Consider the following 14,057-nt stretch of genomic DNA (forward strand, 5'->3'; position numbering starts at 1 on the left):
TAAATTAGTAGTATGAGAATTGTTACCTGAGAGATGTGAAAGTCTGAGCTGAGATTGAATAGATTTGTAGATCTAGAAACACCGAATCACAAGATGTTTGAATATGATGCTGCAAAGAGGAGGAAGCGAAATAGAGATTCATAATAGCATATGAAGTTGACTTGGACTTAGTCATGCAGTTTTTGAATAATAATAATACGAGTTGTATTTTTTTAGGAATAATACGAGTTGTTGATCGACAAAGAGAGAATCAAAACATGTAAATATGAGTGAAAGATTGATTCACATGAGTATGAGAATTGTTACCTGAAAGATGTGAAAGGGTTACCTTGAGATTGAATGGATTTGTAGATCTACAAAGATGTTTGAATATGAATATATGATGGTGCAAAAAGGAAGGTGCGAAAGGTTTATTCACAAGATGTTAATTGATCAGGCATTTTCGAAGAACCAGCCGAGAAAGTCACTTAGCCACACTACATGTACTAATAAATTATTTAAAACGAGACTAATTTTTGTAGATACTCCTAACAGGTTACCTCTTTAATTGTGTTGTTGGACTTGTTCAAAGACTATTATTATTTCATTCCTTCAGGATTTGATGCATTGCTTTTTTCCTTCCAGGAGGTCCAGTGGGATTATACTAACAACAGCACCAGATACATGTTTGAAGTTTATGCAGGTGCAGATATCGTATTTTCATATGATGTTGCCTACAAGGTATCTCCTTTTCTTTTCTTGATTTTTGGAATGGTTTTATTTTTCCATATGAATCATCCTTCAGCAAATCTCCGGTGCAGGAGAGTGATATCAAGTGGGCATCAAGGTGGGATGCCTACCACTTCATTAATGATTGACAAATCCACTGGTTTCCAATTGCCAACACCTTGTTGATCATGCTCTTCCTCTGTGGCACAGTGACAATGATCTTTGCGTTGCTAGGCTTCCTCTCCCATTTCAACCACAGAGTGGAAGAGGAGTGCCTTGAAAACAGCCCTCCTCTTCCCCGATATTCTTCTCTCAGTTTTCTTTGCAATGAGCACTCTCATTTGGGGTGTAATGTTATCTTCGGCATACCCCTTGGAACAGTGCTTCCACTTTCGATCCTGTGGTTTGGAGTTTCAGTGTTTCTTGGTGGATATTTTGGTAACAGAAAGACTGCCATTGAAGCTCCGGTGGAAACCTGTACAGCCATGGTACCTCAGACCCATGTTTTTTATACTAATGGCAGGCATACAGCATACTTCCGTTTGTATCAGTTCTCATTGAGTTTCGGTTCATCCAGACCTACCTACGGTGAACCAGTTGTGTTTCATGGTCGGATTCCTCTTAGCAATCATTGTTGTCTTGATGATATTGTGCGGGGAGTGCAATTGTGCAGTGAAGACTACAAGTGGTGGTGGAGAGCCTTCTTGAATGGTGGCTCCTCTATATTCTACCTTTTTGTGTGCTTAGTTTTCTACGTGTTCGCCAAATGGGAGATCATAATGCGGGTATGTGGGATTTGGTACACAGGGTATATATTTATCGTGTTGTGTGCTTTCTTCGTGGTGACTGGCTCAGTCGGCTTCTACGCCTGCTTATGGTTCGTCCGGATTATCTATTCATCCGTGAAGATAGAGTGAAGTGGAATTATGTTACTACCTCCGTCCACGAAAATTTGTCTCATTTTTCCATTTCCGTCCGTCCCCCAAAATTTGTCCCATTTCATTTTTACCATTTTTGGTAGTGGACCCAATATTCCACTAACTCATTCATACTCACATTTTATTATAAAACTAATATATTAAAGTAGGACCCACAATCCACTAACTTTTTCAACTCACTTTCTATTACATTTATTAAAACTCGTACCCGGTCAAACCGGGACGAATTTTCGTGGACGGAGGTAGTATATTTTACAAAATGTGGTTTTACATCCGTAATTTTGAATGTAATCTACTTTACTTGAAGGAACTGCAAATTGCCCAAATAAAATATGAAATTTAATAAAGATTTGTTTGTAATAGTTCTAATTCAGAGCTACAAGAGAGCATTTTATCAACTAGAATAAAATATTTTATATTGAAGTGAAGCAATGAAAAATTGCATTCACATCGAAACATACAAATCTCCAAATCTTGCAAAGCAAAGATAGCTTGCATCTTGGTCTAAACAAGAAGAGATGAACGTCGCGCGGACTCACTTTGTCGTCTCGACGCGCACTCCATTCCCATCTCCATGATCACATTTGCAGAAAATCAAAGTATAGCTATATACATACAAATGATTACCTAGAAGATCTTCAGAGGCTCTGGACTTGACAGTGTGTTGTATGTATGCACAACTTCACTCACCAAAGCCCCCAAGAAAACAATCACATCTAAAGCACGGCGAACAACCTGCACCACGGCGGCTAGAGCGTCTCATAAACCCTCAACTGCAGATGACCCTCCACAGAGAGCTTTTTCATCACACTAGGACACGGGTCACCTCCAAAGATCTGGGGTGTCACGGGCACGTGCAAGAAGTTTGGCCGATGCAGTACTGCAAAGCCCGGTTAGGGTAAGGAGAAGTCGAAAAATAGTTCAAGAAACATCTCAACAAGATCTAGTTGTAGTAAATGCAATTTTAAACTCTCTCGATTTAAATTATTTTTTATGAAAAACATCAAATTAAATGCAATTTTATAAGGATTCTAAAGAAATCTTATTTGCATATGTTCCGACGAAAATCGGATGATGAAATTTTATAATTATTATTTCAACTTTCGTATATGTTGATAACTAGATTTTCTATAAGTAAATGTATAAAAAAATTCAATATAATACATGTACAGTGTCAATAAAACTGCGTTGAAATTTTCATGTACGTGTGTTGATATAAAAAAAACCATGAATAATTATCATGTTATGATAGATTGACGGCTTATTTTATTGATATTTTATCTACTAATTATTAAAATCCGTGAAATGTAATCTCATTCACTCCAGTCGGACAGGTACCAGCAGCCGACGTGCTGGTCAGAAGCTTACCCACCACCACCGCCTTGCCAGCCCTTGCAGCCTTTGCCAGTGACAACCCCATTTTTGGCTTCAATTTGTCATCAGCAAGTTGATGTTCCGAGCTCAAGGGAAAAGGAGTGGGAGACGAATCTGGTCGACGATGAAGATAGTGGAAAAAGAAGTGGATGACATTCATGAAGATTTTCTATTGAAGAGTTGTCTATATGAGAAACTCGGGCACAAGACCTATGGATTTGGGGATGTAATTTTATTTGGAAGTTGTCAGAGGATGAAGAAAGTTGAGCATCAAGAGTTTCATAATGTGTTTCTTTCTGCGTCAGGATGCCTTCTTGCTCATTGGTTTCCACCTTGAGGACAAGGTAAATTTTAACCGTGGGGGAGTTGATACGAGCATATCTTCGGAAATATCCCCGATATCCTATTAGTTATTTAGTATTCAATTATCATATCTTTTCCATAGTTATTGATTTACATTATCTTTTGATTAGAATATTATTATATTTGATTTAGTATATTTTGGTAGGATATTATTGTATCTCCACATATTATAAATGTGTTGGAGAACTTCAGATTATCCAATCAATATATCAGAATTATCTTACTTTTATTGTCTCTTTCATTTCCTGCAAATTATTTTTTGCTCAAAAACCTAGTGACATACTTGGATTTTACATGATTTTAGAGGATGGTTTTGTTTGAATTTGATCATATTTTGTCTATTATTGAGCGTGTTTATATCTACTTCTCTATTATGTTGGTATGTTGTCCATTTTGTTAAGAATGTGTAGAAAAAGGTACAAAATATGTGGATGTGCAATATCCTTGGTTTGAGACAATTTTTACTGGAGATTTTGAAGCCCAATCAGCCCCTAATGCATATCAATCTCTTCGTCTTTGAAAAAGCTTCGCGTGGGTATCTTGCACGCCTCAATCGGAGTCCGGTAGAAGAAGTTATGGTTGTTATAAGAACACTGCGCTGTCCACAAACTTTCATGCGGCCGAGTATATTATTACCTGTAAATTCACCTGGCCGGGTACAGTAATTCTGCGCTGAAAGAGTCAAAAAGGGGTCGAAAATCTTCACACGGACGGGTGAATTTACAGTCTATTAATTCACGCGGCTGGATGCACAATTTTGGCGAATTATTTTTCTGAAAACACGATTTTTGAGAAAAGAAAAGGAAAAAAGGCTAGGGTTAACGATGATTCTACACTCTACCGCCTACCACACAAAACACACTTCCCAAGAACACTTTGAAGAGAGATTTGAAGATTAAAGACTACAAATCGAGAGATTGAAATTTTCATTCCATAGAATCAATCCATAGGAGTATCTATTTGCTCTATTATGCATTAGATTGAATCCTTTGTTTTGGTTTTCATGAAGAACATGAGTAGCTAAATTTATTGTAGTTGGATCCAAAACTCTACTCTCCTCTATGTGGTATCTTTTCACTTGTGTTCATTTCCTCTTGTCACTTTTAATTCCTTTTTCTTGTTATGTACTTATAGTAGTGTTAGAACAAAACCAATTCCTTTTTTATTGTCTAGATCGTAGTCGAAGTTTGTTCGTGGTACTTGAGTTGACATAATATTTTCTCTGTGAGATACGATACTCTTACTTGTTTTATACAACGCTAGCCTCGTACACTTGTGGGTATTTCTCGTGTTAAAATAATTCGAGTCACCTAGTTAGACGATAATTGGTTGCTCGACGGGATTCTCCCTGCAAACGAACCAATATCTTCTCGATGATCTCTCGCGGTTATCCCTTTATACGAATTTACTCGTTTCATGAACACCTCACACCACATGTAGAATACATGAATTCATCTAAGAATAGTACTCCTTCCTGCCTATAAACACATCTCAACTTTTTAGTTTTGTTTGCCCCATAAAAAAATCACATTTTCAATTTCCCCTTACATTAATACGGAGTATAAAATTTATATTTCCTCTTTCAACCAACACACAAAACAAAATCTCCTAATATCTCGTGATGCTACAAGTATGACATCTTTTATGAGACGAATAGAGTATTGTAGTATTGCATATTATCTGTATATATAGATATATACATATTAAAGTTCTCGAATTCTTTATCCATCAAAAAAATTATTAAAGTGTTGAATTTAAAGAGATGACAAAAATTAATTGGTGAATTCAAACTCTATGTTAAAAAGAAAAAGTATAAATAGAGGTTGCTGATTCTATCTCTCATGTAGCTATTATTATGGATTTGAATTAATCAAATATTGACGTTATCAAAATCATAATAACATTAAGATATGGTAATATTAGCAAGATGTAGTGAAATTCTAAACAAACAAATGAAAGCAGAGATGTACATTAGTATGAGAATCATTACCAGAGACATAGTGAAGGGCCGAGCTGAGATTGAATAGATTTGTTATAGACCTTCTAAAAAAGAGAGAAGAATCACAAGATGTAAATATTTTCGTGGAACAAAATATTGATTTACGTGACGAAGTAAATTGATCAGGCAAAAACGAAGAACCGACAGGAAAAGTTAGGTTGACTTAGTCTTCTCAGTCTCGTTACTCATTTCCTTTTTTTTAATTAAATAATAGTATTTATTTTTAATAGGTACTTTATTATTTGTCATATTTTCAGATGGGTGTCTGCATTATCCACCGTTTGTTTTGTTCCATCAACTTTGATAAAAATAAGTCACACAGCTTAACAGTTTCACCACTTTGCTCTTCCCACGAATACATAAACAAAAAAAAAACAATTATTTGATGAGAAAGATAGCTACAATCTCAATTTTCATGCGATTATCTATTCAGTCTGAAAATGAATTTGCTAGTAATGAAGAAAATAGAAATACAATATATGTTGAATATGTGAACATAATACTAAGCGCTAGCAATCTACAAGCAATATGTTAAAGTTGACTCTAAATACTGATGATTATTCCAAATTTCCTTTATTTTATAAGTACAAGAAATTAAAACTTCCATTTCCCGAGGGCTTGTGGTAATATTTGCAAGATCATGTAAAATACTCACACAAATAAAAGCAGAGAGGTAAATTAGTATGAGAATTGTCACCTGAGAGATGTGAAAGGCTGTGGAGGTTGAATAGATTTGTAGATCTACAAAGAGAGAATCACAACATGTAAATATGAGAGAAGGATTGATTCACAAGATGTAAATGAGTAAGAGAATTGTTAGCTGAGAGATGTGAAAGGGTTATCTTAAGATTGAATATATTTGTAGATAATTCTTCAAATCATTCATCTTTGGAAGATAATTCCAGTCCATATTATCTACATCCAAGCGACAATCCTAGCCTACAGTTAGTTCCTCAAGTTTTAACCGGATCAAACTACATCAACTGGAGCAGCTGGTGACTACGGCTCTTCTAGCTAAGAATAAACTGCCTTTTGTCAATGGAACTCTTCTTCGACCGGATGATGATCATCTCCTTCTTCCGGCGTGGATTCGCTGTAACAGCATGGTCGTATCATGGCTTAGAAACTCGATCTCACCGCAAATTTGTTCCAGCATAATGTATCTGGAAAATGCTTACGAAATCTGGTTGGATCTACGCGATCGCTTCTCACAATCTGATTCAGCTCGCTCATATCAACTCCGGCAACAAATCATGAACCTCACTCAAGGTCAGAATGATGTCAGCTCCTATTTCACCAATTTGAGAATTGTTTGGGATGAGTTCAAGCACTTTCAACCAATAGCTTGGTGTACCTGCTCTACCTGTCGATGTCAAAGTGCAAAGCGATGGCAATCATCTCAAGAGGATGATTGCACGATGCATAATCCTTCATTTTCTCAGATCCGGTCTACCATTTTATCTATGGTACCCTTACCATCTCTGTCAAAAGTTTTCTCTATGGTTGTGCAGGAGGAAAGACAAAGGAATATAGATCACTCTTATGTCTCTCCTTCTCAATCTTCAAGTGAGCAACTATTTGCTGCAAATGCTGCTTCTTCATCTTATGGCAGGGCAAGGCTTTGCACTCATTGTGGCAAAAATAATCATACTATTGATCGATGCTTTGTTCTACATGGTTTTCCACCAAGTTTTGGACGTGGCAGAGGAAAACCTATGTTCAAGGACTCAATGCAGCCTAAATCAGTGAATTTGGTGGAAGATAATGTTGCTGAAAACAATGATAAACAGTTCACTAACACTGCTGCAAATTCCTCTGTTACAGCAGGTTCTCTACATTCAACTATGGAGCAATGCCAACAACTCATGGATCTTCTGCAGTCTCAGCATGGCATATCTCCCTCTCCACAACCTACCTCAACTCCACCAGATAATATCTCTGCCGCCCTTATACATTCTACATCTCAGATTCCACCTTCACAGACCTCTCATTTTGCTGGTACTTTCTCTTTCACTCCGTTTATAGCTAATATTGCTGCTCATACTTGGTTGATTGATACTGGTGCTACACACCATGTATGTTGCAATTTATCTATGTTTGATTCATCTTCACCTGTTAATGATACTTTTGTGAATCTCCCTAATGGTGGTACTGCCACTGTAACACATATAGGAACCATCCATCTCTCACCTTCAATCACCTCATCCTCTGTCCTCTGTGTACCAACCTTATCTCTGTCAGTTCTCTAACTGCTTCTTTACCTTGTGTTGTGAATTTTACTCATGATTCACTCACCATCCAGGAAACCTCACAGGGGACTTTGATTGGGAGGGGTAAACGTGTTGGAAACCTTTAAACACTCATTGCTGACAATGGTACTATCCCTTCCATTTCTGCTGTAAATGTCATAGTTTCTGTTGATACATGGCACATGAGATTAGGCCACCCTTCTATAAATAAACTCAAATGTATTTCTGATATTCTACATTTGCCAAATAAAGATTTATCTGTTTGTGATATCTGTCCTATGGCCAAACAAAAACACCTCACTTTCACTCCGTCCAAATCCATAGCAGATAGCCCTTTTGATTTGATACACTGTGATGTCTGGGGTCCTTTTAATCCCTGCACTACACAAGGATTCAACTACTTTCTCACCATAGTTGATGATGCCTCTAGATTTGTTTGGACCTTTCTCATGAAACACAAATCTCAAGTCAAAGACATCCTCAGCCAATTCTTTAACACAGTTCATACTCAATTTGCCAAGAAAATAAAGGTGATGAGAACTGATAATGCCCCAGAATTCATCATACCTTCCATATACACTCCTTTTGGAACCATTCACCAACATTCTTGTGTAGAAACTCCACAGCAAAATGCTAGAGTGGAAAGAAAACACCAACACCTCCTAAATGTGGCCAGGAGCCTTCTTTTTCAATCCCACTTGCCTAACACCTTCTGGGGAGACTGCATTCTCACAGCAGTGATAAACAGAACACCATCCTCTGTCCTACCCCATAACACTACCCCTTTTCATATCTTATACAACAAAGAGCCCTCATATTCCATTTAAAAGTCTTTGGCTGCTTGTGTTATGCCTCAACTCTTCAAAGAGGCAGAGACAAGTTTTCACCCAGAGCCTCAAAATGCCTTTTCTTAGGCTACCCATCTGGATATAAAGGATATAAACTTCTTGATATTGACACCATGCAAGAGATAATCACTCGTAATGTTGTCTTTCATGAAAATATTTTCCCATATTCCCACCTTACTCCATCAAATTTCCCTGATCCTCCATACCCAACCTCACAAAATATATCTGCCACACAAAATAATAATCCCTCTACTTCTGATGACTGCAGTTTTTGAGCCGGCCAGTTACTCTCAGGCAGCTCCAATACCAGAATGGCATATAGCTATTCAAGATGAGTTAGCTGCTCTCAAAAAGACTGAGACTTGGTACATCACCACCCTCCCACCTGGGAAAGAACCTATTGACTGCAAATGGATTTTCAAAGTGAAGTTTCATGCAGATGGAACAGTCGAAAGGTATAAAGCAAGACTTGTTGCTAAAGGATACACCCAATTGGAAGGTGTAGACTTTCTGGATACCTTTTCTCCTGTAGTCAAACTCACCACTGTGAAATTTATGCTTGCACTAGCTGCTATAAATGATTGGAATCTCTGCCACCTTGATATAAACAATGCCTTTTTATATGGAGATTTAGAAGGGGAAATTTATATGAATATACCTCCTGGGCTGTCTGTTGAGGGGGTCAATTGTGAACCAGGAACTAAGCTCGTTTGCAGACTTAAAAAGTCTCTATATGACCTCAAACAAGCTTCTAGAAAATGGTATCTAAAGCTATCCAAAGTCTTAAGTGATTTTGGGCTTCAACAGTCAGCCTCAGACCATTCATTCTTCTACAAGAAAAATGGTTCAAATTTCTTTGGTATAGTAGTCTATGTAGATGACATTCTAGTTGCTGCAAGTGACAGAAAGGAGATTGAAAAGTTCAAGGAATTTTTGACTCAACACTTCAAGTTCAAAGAGTTGGGTATTCCTAAATATTTTCTGGGGTTAGAGATTGCTAGAAGCAAAGGAGGCATACTCATATCTCAGAGAAAATATGCCATGGACTTATTAAGAGATGCTGGTTTATTGGGTTGCAAACCTTCTACAGTCCCTATGGACCATACAAAGCAGCTGGGACAAGATGCAGGAGAAATAATGAAAGAGTCTTCAAAATATAGGAGATTGATTGGGAGACTCCTGTATTTATGCATCACAAGACCAGATATAACCTTTGCAGTACATAAACTTAGCCAATATGTGTCTAAGCCTTGTGAGGAGCATTGGCTAGCAGCTGAAAAGATACTAAGATATGTGAAAGGAACACCTGGACATGGGCTATTTTACTCCAGAAAATCAGAATCTACATTAAGCATATTTTCAGATGCTGATTGGGCAGCCTGCCCAGACACTAGAAGATCAATGACTGGTTATTGCTTGTTTCTGGGGACTTCTTTGATATCATGGAGAGCTAAAAAGCAGCATACAATATCAAGATCTTCAGCTGAGGCTGAATATAGAGCAATGGCACAAGCTAGTTGTGAAGTTGTGTGGGCATCATCTGTTCTTGAAGACTTTGGAGTAAAGAGAGAAAAGGTTGTTCCTTTGTATTGTGATAATCAAGCTGCAGTTCACATATGTTCTAATCCAGTCTTTCATGAGCATACCAAGCATATTGAAATAGATTGTCAAACAGTGAGAGGTTTTTAGATGGGGTTATCAAGCCTATGCATATTCGAAACACTTTGCAGCTAGCTGATATATTTACTAAACCGTTGGGAGCTGCAGCATTTCAAGGAGTATTAGACAAGATGAACTTCAAGAGTTTATATTGTCCATCTTGAGGGGGGATATTGAAAATGGACTAGAGAAAACAGAGCATGAAGAGTATGAAGTGGAGGAAGCTCAAGTGAATAAAAAGAAGGCTGATGTGAACAGTTAGTTAGATAGTTACTCGGTTAGTTAGAAGAGAGGTGATCGTATGTGATCAATTCCCATGCACTCGCATACACTGTAGCTACATCTTAGATCAATGAGTGATAGTATAAATAAGTAGCTAGCTTGTTCCTTGCTTTGTATCTTTTCATAATTCTTTCATCAATGAAAAATATCTCTCTCTATTTTCTTCTCTATATTGAGAATTGATTCTCTTCATATATGTCCATTTTACAAATTCAATACCCTTTATGTGCTACCTGCAACAATCAAACAAGAGTTGAAAATGAAAGTGATCTGCATCCGAAAAAACACCAAAAATAATACTTCCTCGTTCTATGTTAATAGAGTCATTTCTCTATTTGGAAAATTCAAAAATAATTGAGTCATTTTATATTTTTGACAAAAGGTAACTCTTTCTTTTGCTTTATTCTCCCTTAGTTTCTCCTAATAAATAGTTAGAGTTAGATTCAAATAACCTTTTAATCATTATAATTATAATTGTAACTATCTTTTAAGCTTATATCATACGCACATGCATATAAAGTTTTGGCAAATTACACATAGATTGCACAGACGGTGATGGGATGTAGTAATTATCTTTTTTATGGACTGTCATTTCTTACCCAACTTAATTATTCGGTGTTTTGGCATTGATCAATTTTGTTGTTGTCAAATAACGTGAATCTTTTAGATTTATTCTCTTTGTCCGCTGTTAAATATCTCATTTTTCCTTTTTGTCCGTCCGCCAATAAATATCTCATTTCATGTATACTATATTTAGTAAGTGGACGCTACATTCCAGTAACTCATTTCGCTCAGATTTTATTATAAAATTAATATGAAAAAGTGTGCCCCATATTCCACAACTTTTTCAACATACTATTCGTCACATTTCTTAAATTGGGGCCCTCACCAAATGCGACTCCTATTATGGGACATAGGAAGTACTCCCTCCGTCCCTTAAAATTTGGCATCATTTAACCTGGTACGAGTTTTAAGAAATGTAATAGAAAGTGAGTTGAAAAAGTTGGAAGCATGTGAGTCCTACTTTTTATATATTAGTTTTATAATAAAATATGAGTGAGAATGAGTTAGTAGAATGTGAGGTTCACTACCAAAAATGATAAAAGTGAAAGATGATAAATTTTTAGGGACAGACGAAAAAGGAAATAGGTGATAAATTTTCAGGGACAGAGGGAGTAATTCTTTTAGAATAATCTTATTTTAAGTATACATTTAATATGATCAGCAAAAATATGATTGTTTTCACCAGAATCTAACCTACATGCAATGGCTGATCTAGGAACAAAATATTGTGGGGTCAAACGAAACAGTAAATATTTATGTAAAATAATTATTTAAATTAATTATTTAAATTAATTATTTTTTATAAATATATATTTTAATTTAAATAATTCATGCGAGCATCGATATTCTTAAAACAGCATACTAGCGAGACGGTTCTTTTGGATATAGAATTTAAGAAAAAGCCGTTTAGGGAGTTAAGTGAAGAATGAAAAACATAGAAGGTTAGGTAAAATAAAGGTGCAAATAGATATAATAAAGTAAGAGACAACAGTTTTGTTATACATATTTTGACAAAAAAAAAATGACGTACCTTGGTTGGAATGTACTTAAAAAAAAAGAATATGAGTCACTTATGGTTGGACATAGCATAATTTTTCCGTAACATACCAAATTTTTTAAGATTTAAAAAATTGAATATGAATAAGAATAATCAGGTTAAGAATTTAAATTATAAAACTAATAGTAGAAGAAATTAAGAAATATTTACCTTATATAAGTATGTGTTTAATTTAGATAAATTAATTTTGATATACTGTAAAAAAATATTACTACTACTCCCTTCGTCCAATAAATATGAAACATTTGCTTTTCGGTATAAAATTTTATGAAGTGTTGTTTTGTGAGTTAAAGAAGAGAGAGTAAAGTAATCGAGAGAGACAAGTAGAGATAATGATATTTCTATTTTAGGAAACGTTTTTAAAAAGGAAAACGTTTCATTTTTAATGGGACATCCGACTGCCCCACTTTCTTCCGTTCTCTCTTCTCAGTCTCCTCATCATCTCACGCTGCCTGGATCGGCCGCTGCCTACATGTGTATGGATCTTTTATTATATCCTGCTTTGGATGAGTCCTTCCATGCTGATAGTTTACTCTATTTTGTATGCCATCTTTTAATATAAGATCATCGATGTGCACTTTGGGTATGGATTAGTACAATTTAATATATCACTTTTTACTTATGTTATAGTTGAATCTATTTGATTCTTATTTCATTGTTTAAGAAAATTAGTCTGAGGAAACCCAGATCATAGATCTAATCTTACGTAACATAGCTTTGTTAACAACTCGATTCGGATAGGCATAACTGTTGATATGAATTTTATCTGAAAATTGGGCATTTATATCTCGAATTTTCTTCAGACAATGAAAAGGTCATTATGAAGTCTTGAATATATTAGAGTAAATTAGCCAAAACAATAGTTCAGAATTGTATTAGAGCACTAGGCACTAGCAACGGTGACCTATCTCCGAAGCCCATCTCATAGTTTATCTCCATTTTCTCCTGCCACGTCAGCAAACCCATCTCAGAGCCCATCTCAAAGCCCATCTTATTTCCAAATTAGCAATATTTTTATATTTTATTTTTAATTGTTAGTTTGAAATAAAATGATATAAAATAACAAGAAAAATAAATTAAAGACAACTCAATAAAAAACAAATTTCATTAAAAAGAAAATATCCTACATTTATAAAAAAAACCCAAAAAAAAAAATAAACTAAAAATATTGATAAAAACATTAAAAATATTGTGACTAGAGAAAAGTAAAATGTAGAGTGAGATGAGTTAAAATGGGATAAAATGTGATTAATTGGTGGAGAATGGAATATATTTAGAGGATAAAAAATGAATTAAAAAAAAAATTCGGCCTAGCCGATCGATCGGCTAAGGCGTGGAGGCCGAAAAGAGTGGCCATCGGCTCCCTCTCCACAATGGGAGCTGGTGGGCCGATGGGGGGCTGATCGATCGGCTCCCATTGCTACTGCTCTTATTGATTTTTTTAATACTTCCTCTGTCCATATTGCTCTTCATTTTAGGTCAAAAATTTGAGATTGATTTTCAGTTTAATTAAATAAATAATTTTAGTGTAACGAGAGATTAATTAATAAGAAAACACAGCTATGATGAGATTTCTCATAGCCGGATCTTTCTTTGCTCGGATGCCATGAAGAAAGAATTGGGAGAAGGTTTTGTGTATTTTCTTGTGTATCTTTACAATGAATTACAAGTTTATATATAGGCTCCAATATTACACATATGGTAAACCTAAATCACAGATATCTCTATTCTAATTTAGGTAGAATATCAATCTAGGATCAATCTATAATCAATCCTTTGATTTATGATTTCTTTCCAACCGTTGGGAACTCCAGAGAGGAAAACATGTACAGGTGCAACTGATGCTCCTATTTCCCACTTTCAGCTCAACTCTTTCATATCATCCAGCTCAACCAATTCAATTTCTTCAAGAGCAGATAACCACTGTGGCCAACATGAACACAAGTATTGTGTTATTGCAAAACCTCAACCCAGAAAACATTTGCGCAAAATACTTGCATAAAAACTTGATCAGCT

General features: G+C 35.7%; 2 protein-coding genes across 2 annotated transcripts; both read left to right on the forward strand.

The window, feature by feature from the left end:
• Positions 1–923: 923 nt before the first annotated feature.
• On the forward strand, positions 924–1,625 carry LOC125205191 (transmembrane 9 superfamily member 7-like). The gene has a single exon (XM_048104014.1). The coding sequence runs from the start codon at positions 924–926 to the stop codon at positions 1,623–1,625; it is 702 nt and encodes a 233-aa protein (XP_047959971.1).
• Positions 1,626–6,148: 4,523 nt separating this feature from the next.
• On the forward strand, positions 6,149–7,631 carry LOC148923007 (uncharacterized). Its single transcript, XM_089060888.1, has one exon. The coding sequence runs from the start codon at positions 6,486–6,488 to the stop codon at positions 7,629–7,631; it is 1,146 nt and encodes a 381-aa protein (XP_088917014.1). The 5' UTR covers positions 6,149–6,485.
• Positions 7,632–14,057: the final 6,426 nt, after the last annotated feature.

This window comes from Salvia hispanica, chromosome 6, assembly GCF_029641045.1.
Source record: "Salvia hispanica isolate PSC_SH4W2 chromosome 6, Shi_PSC_v1, whole genome shotgun sequence".
Taxonomy (NCBI): domain Eukaryota; kingdom Viridiplantae; phylum Streptophyta; class Magnoliopsida; order Lamiales; family Lamiaceae; genus Salvia; species Salvia hispanica.

Bases quoted from the DNA above. Each gene is read 5' to 3' on its own strand.
- LOC125205191 (XM_048104014.1), top strand. From the start codon at position 924: ATGATCTTTGCGTTGCTAGGCTTCCTCTCCCATTTCAACCACAGAGTG.
- LOC148923007 (XM_089060888.1), top strand. From the start codon at position 6,486: ATGGTCGTATCATGGCTTAGAAACTCGATCTCACCGCAAATTTGTTCC.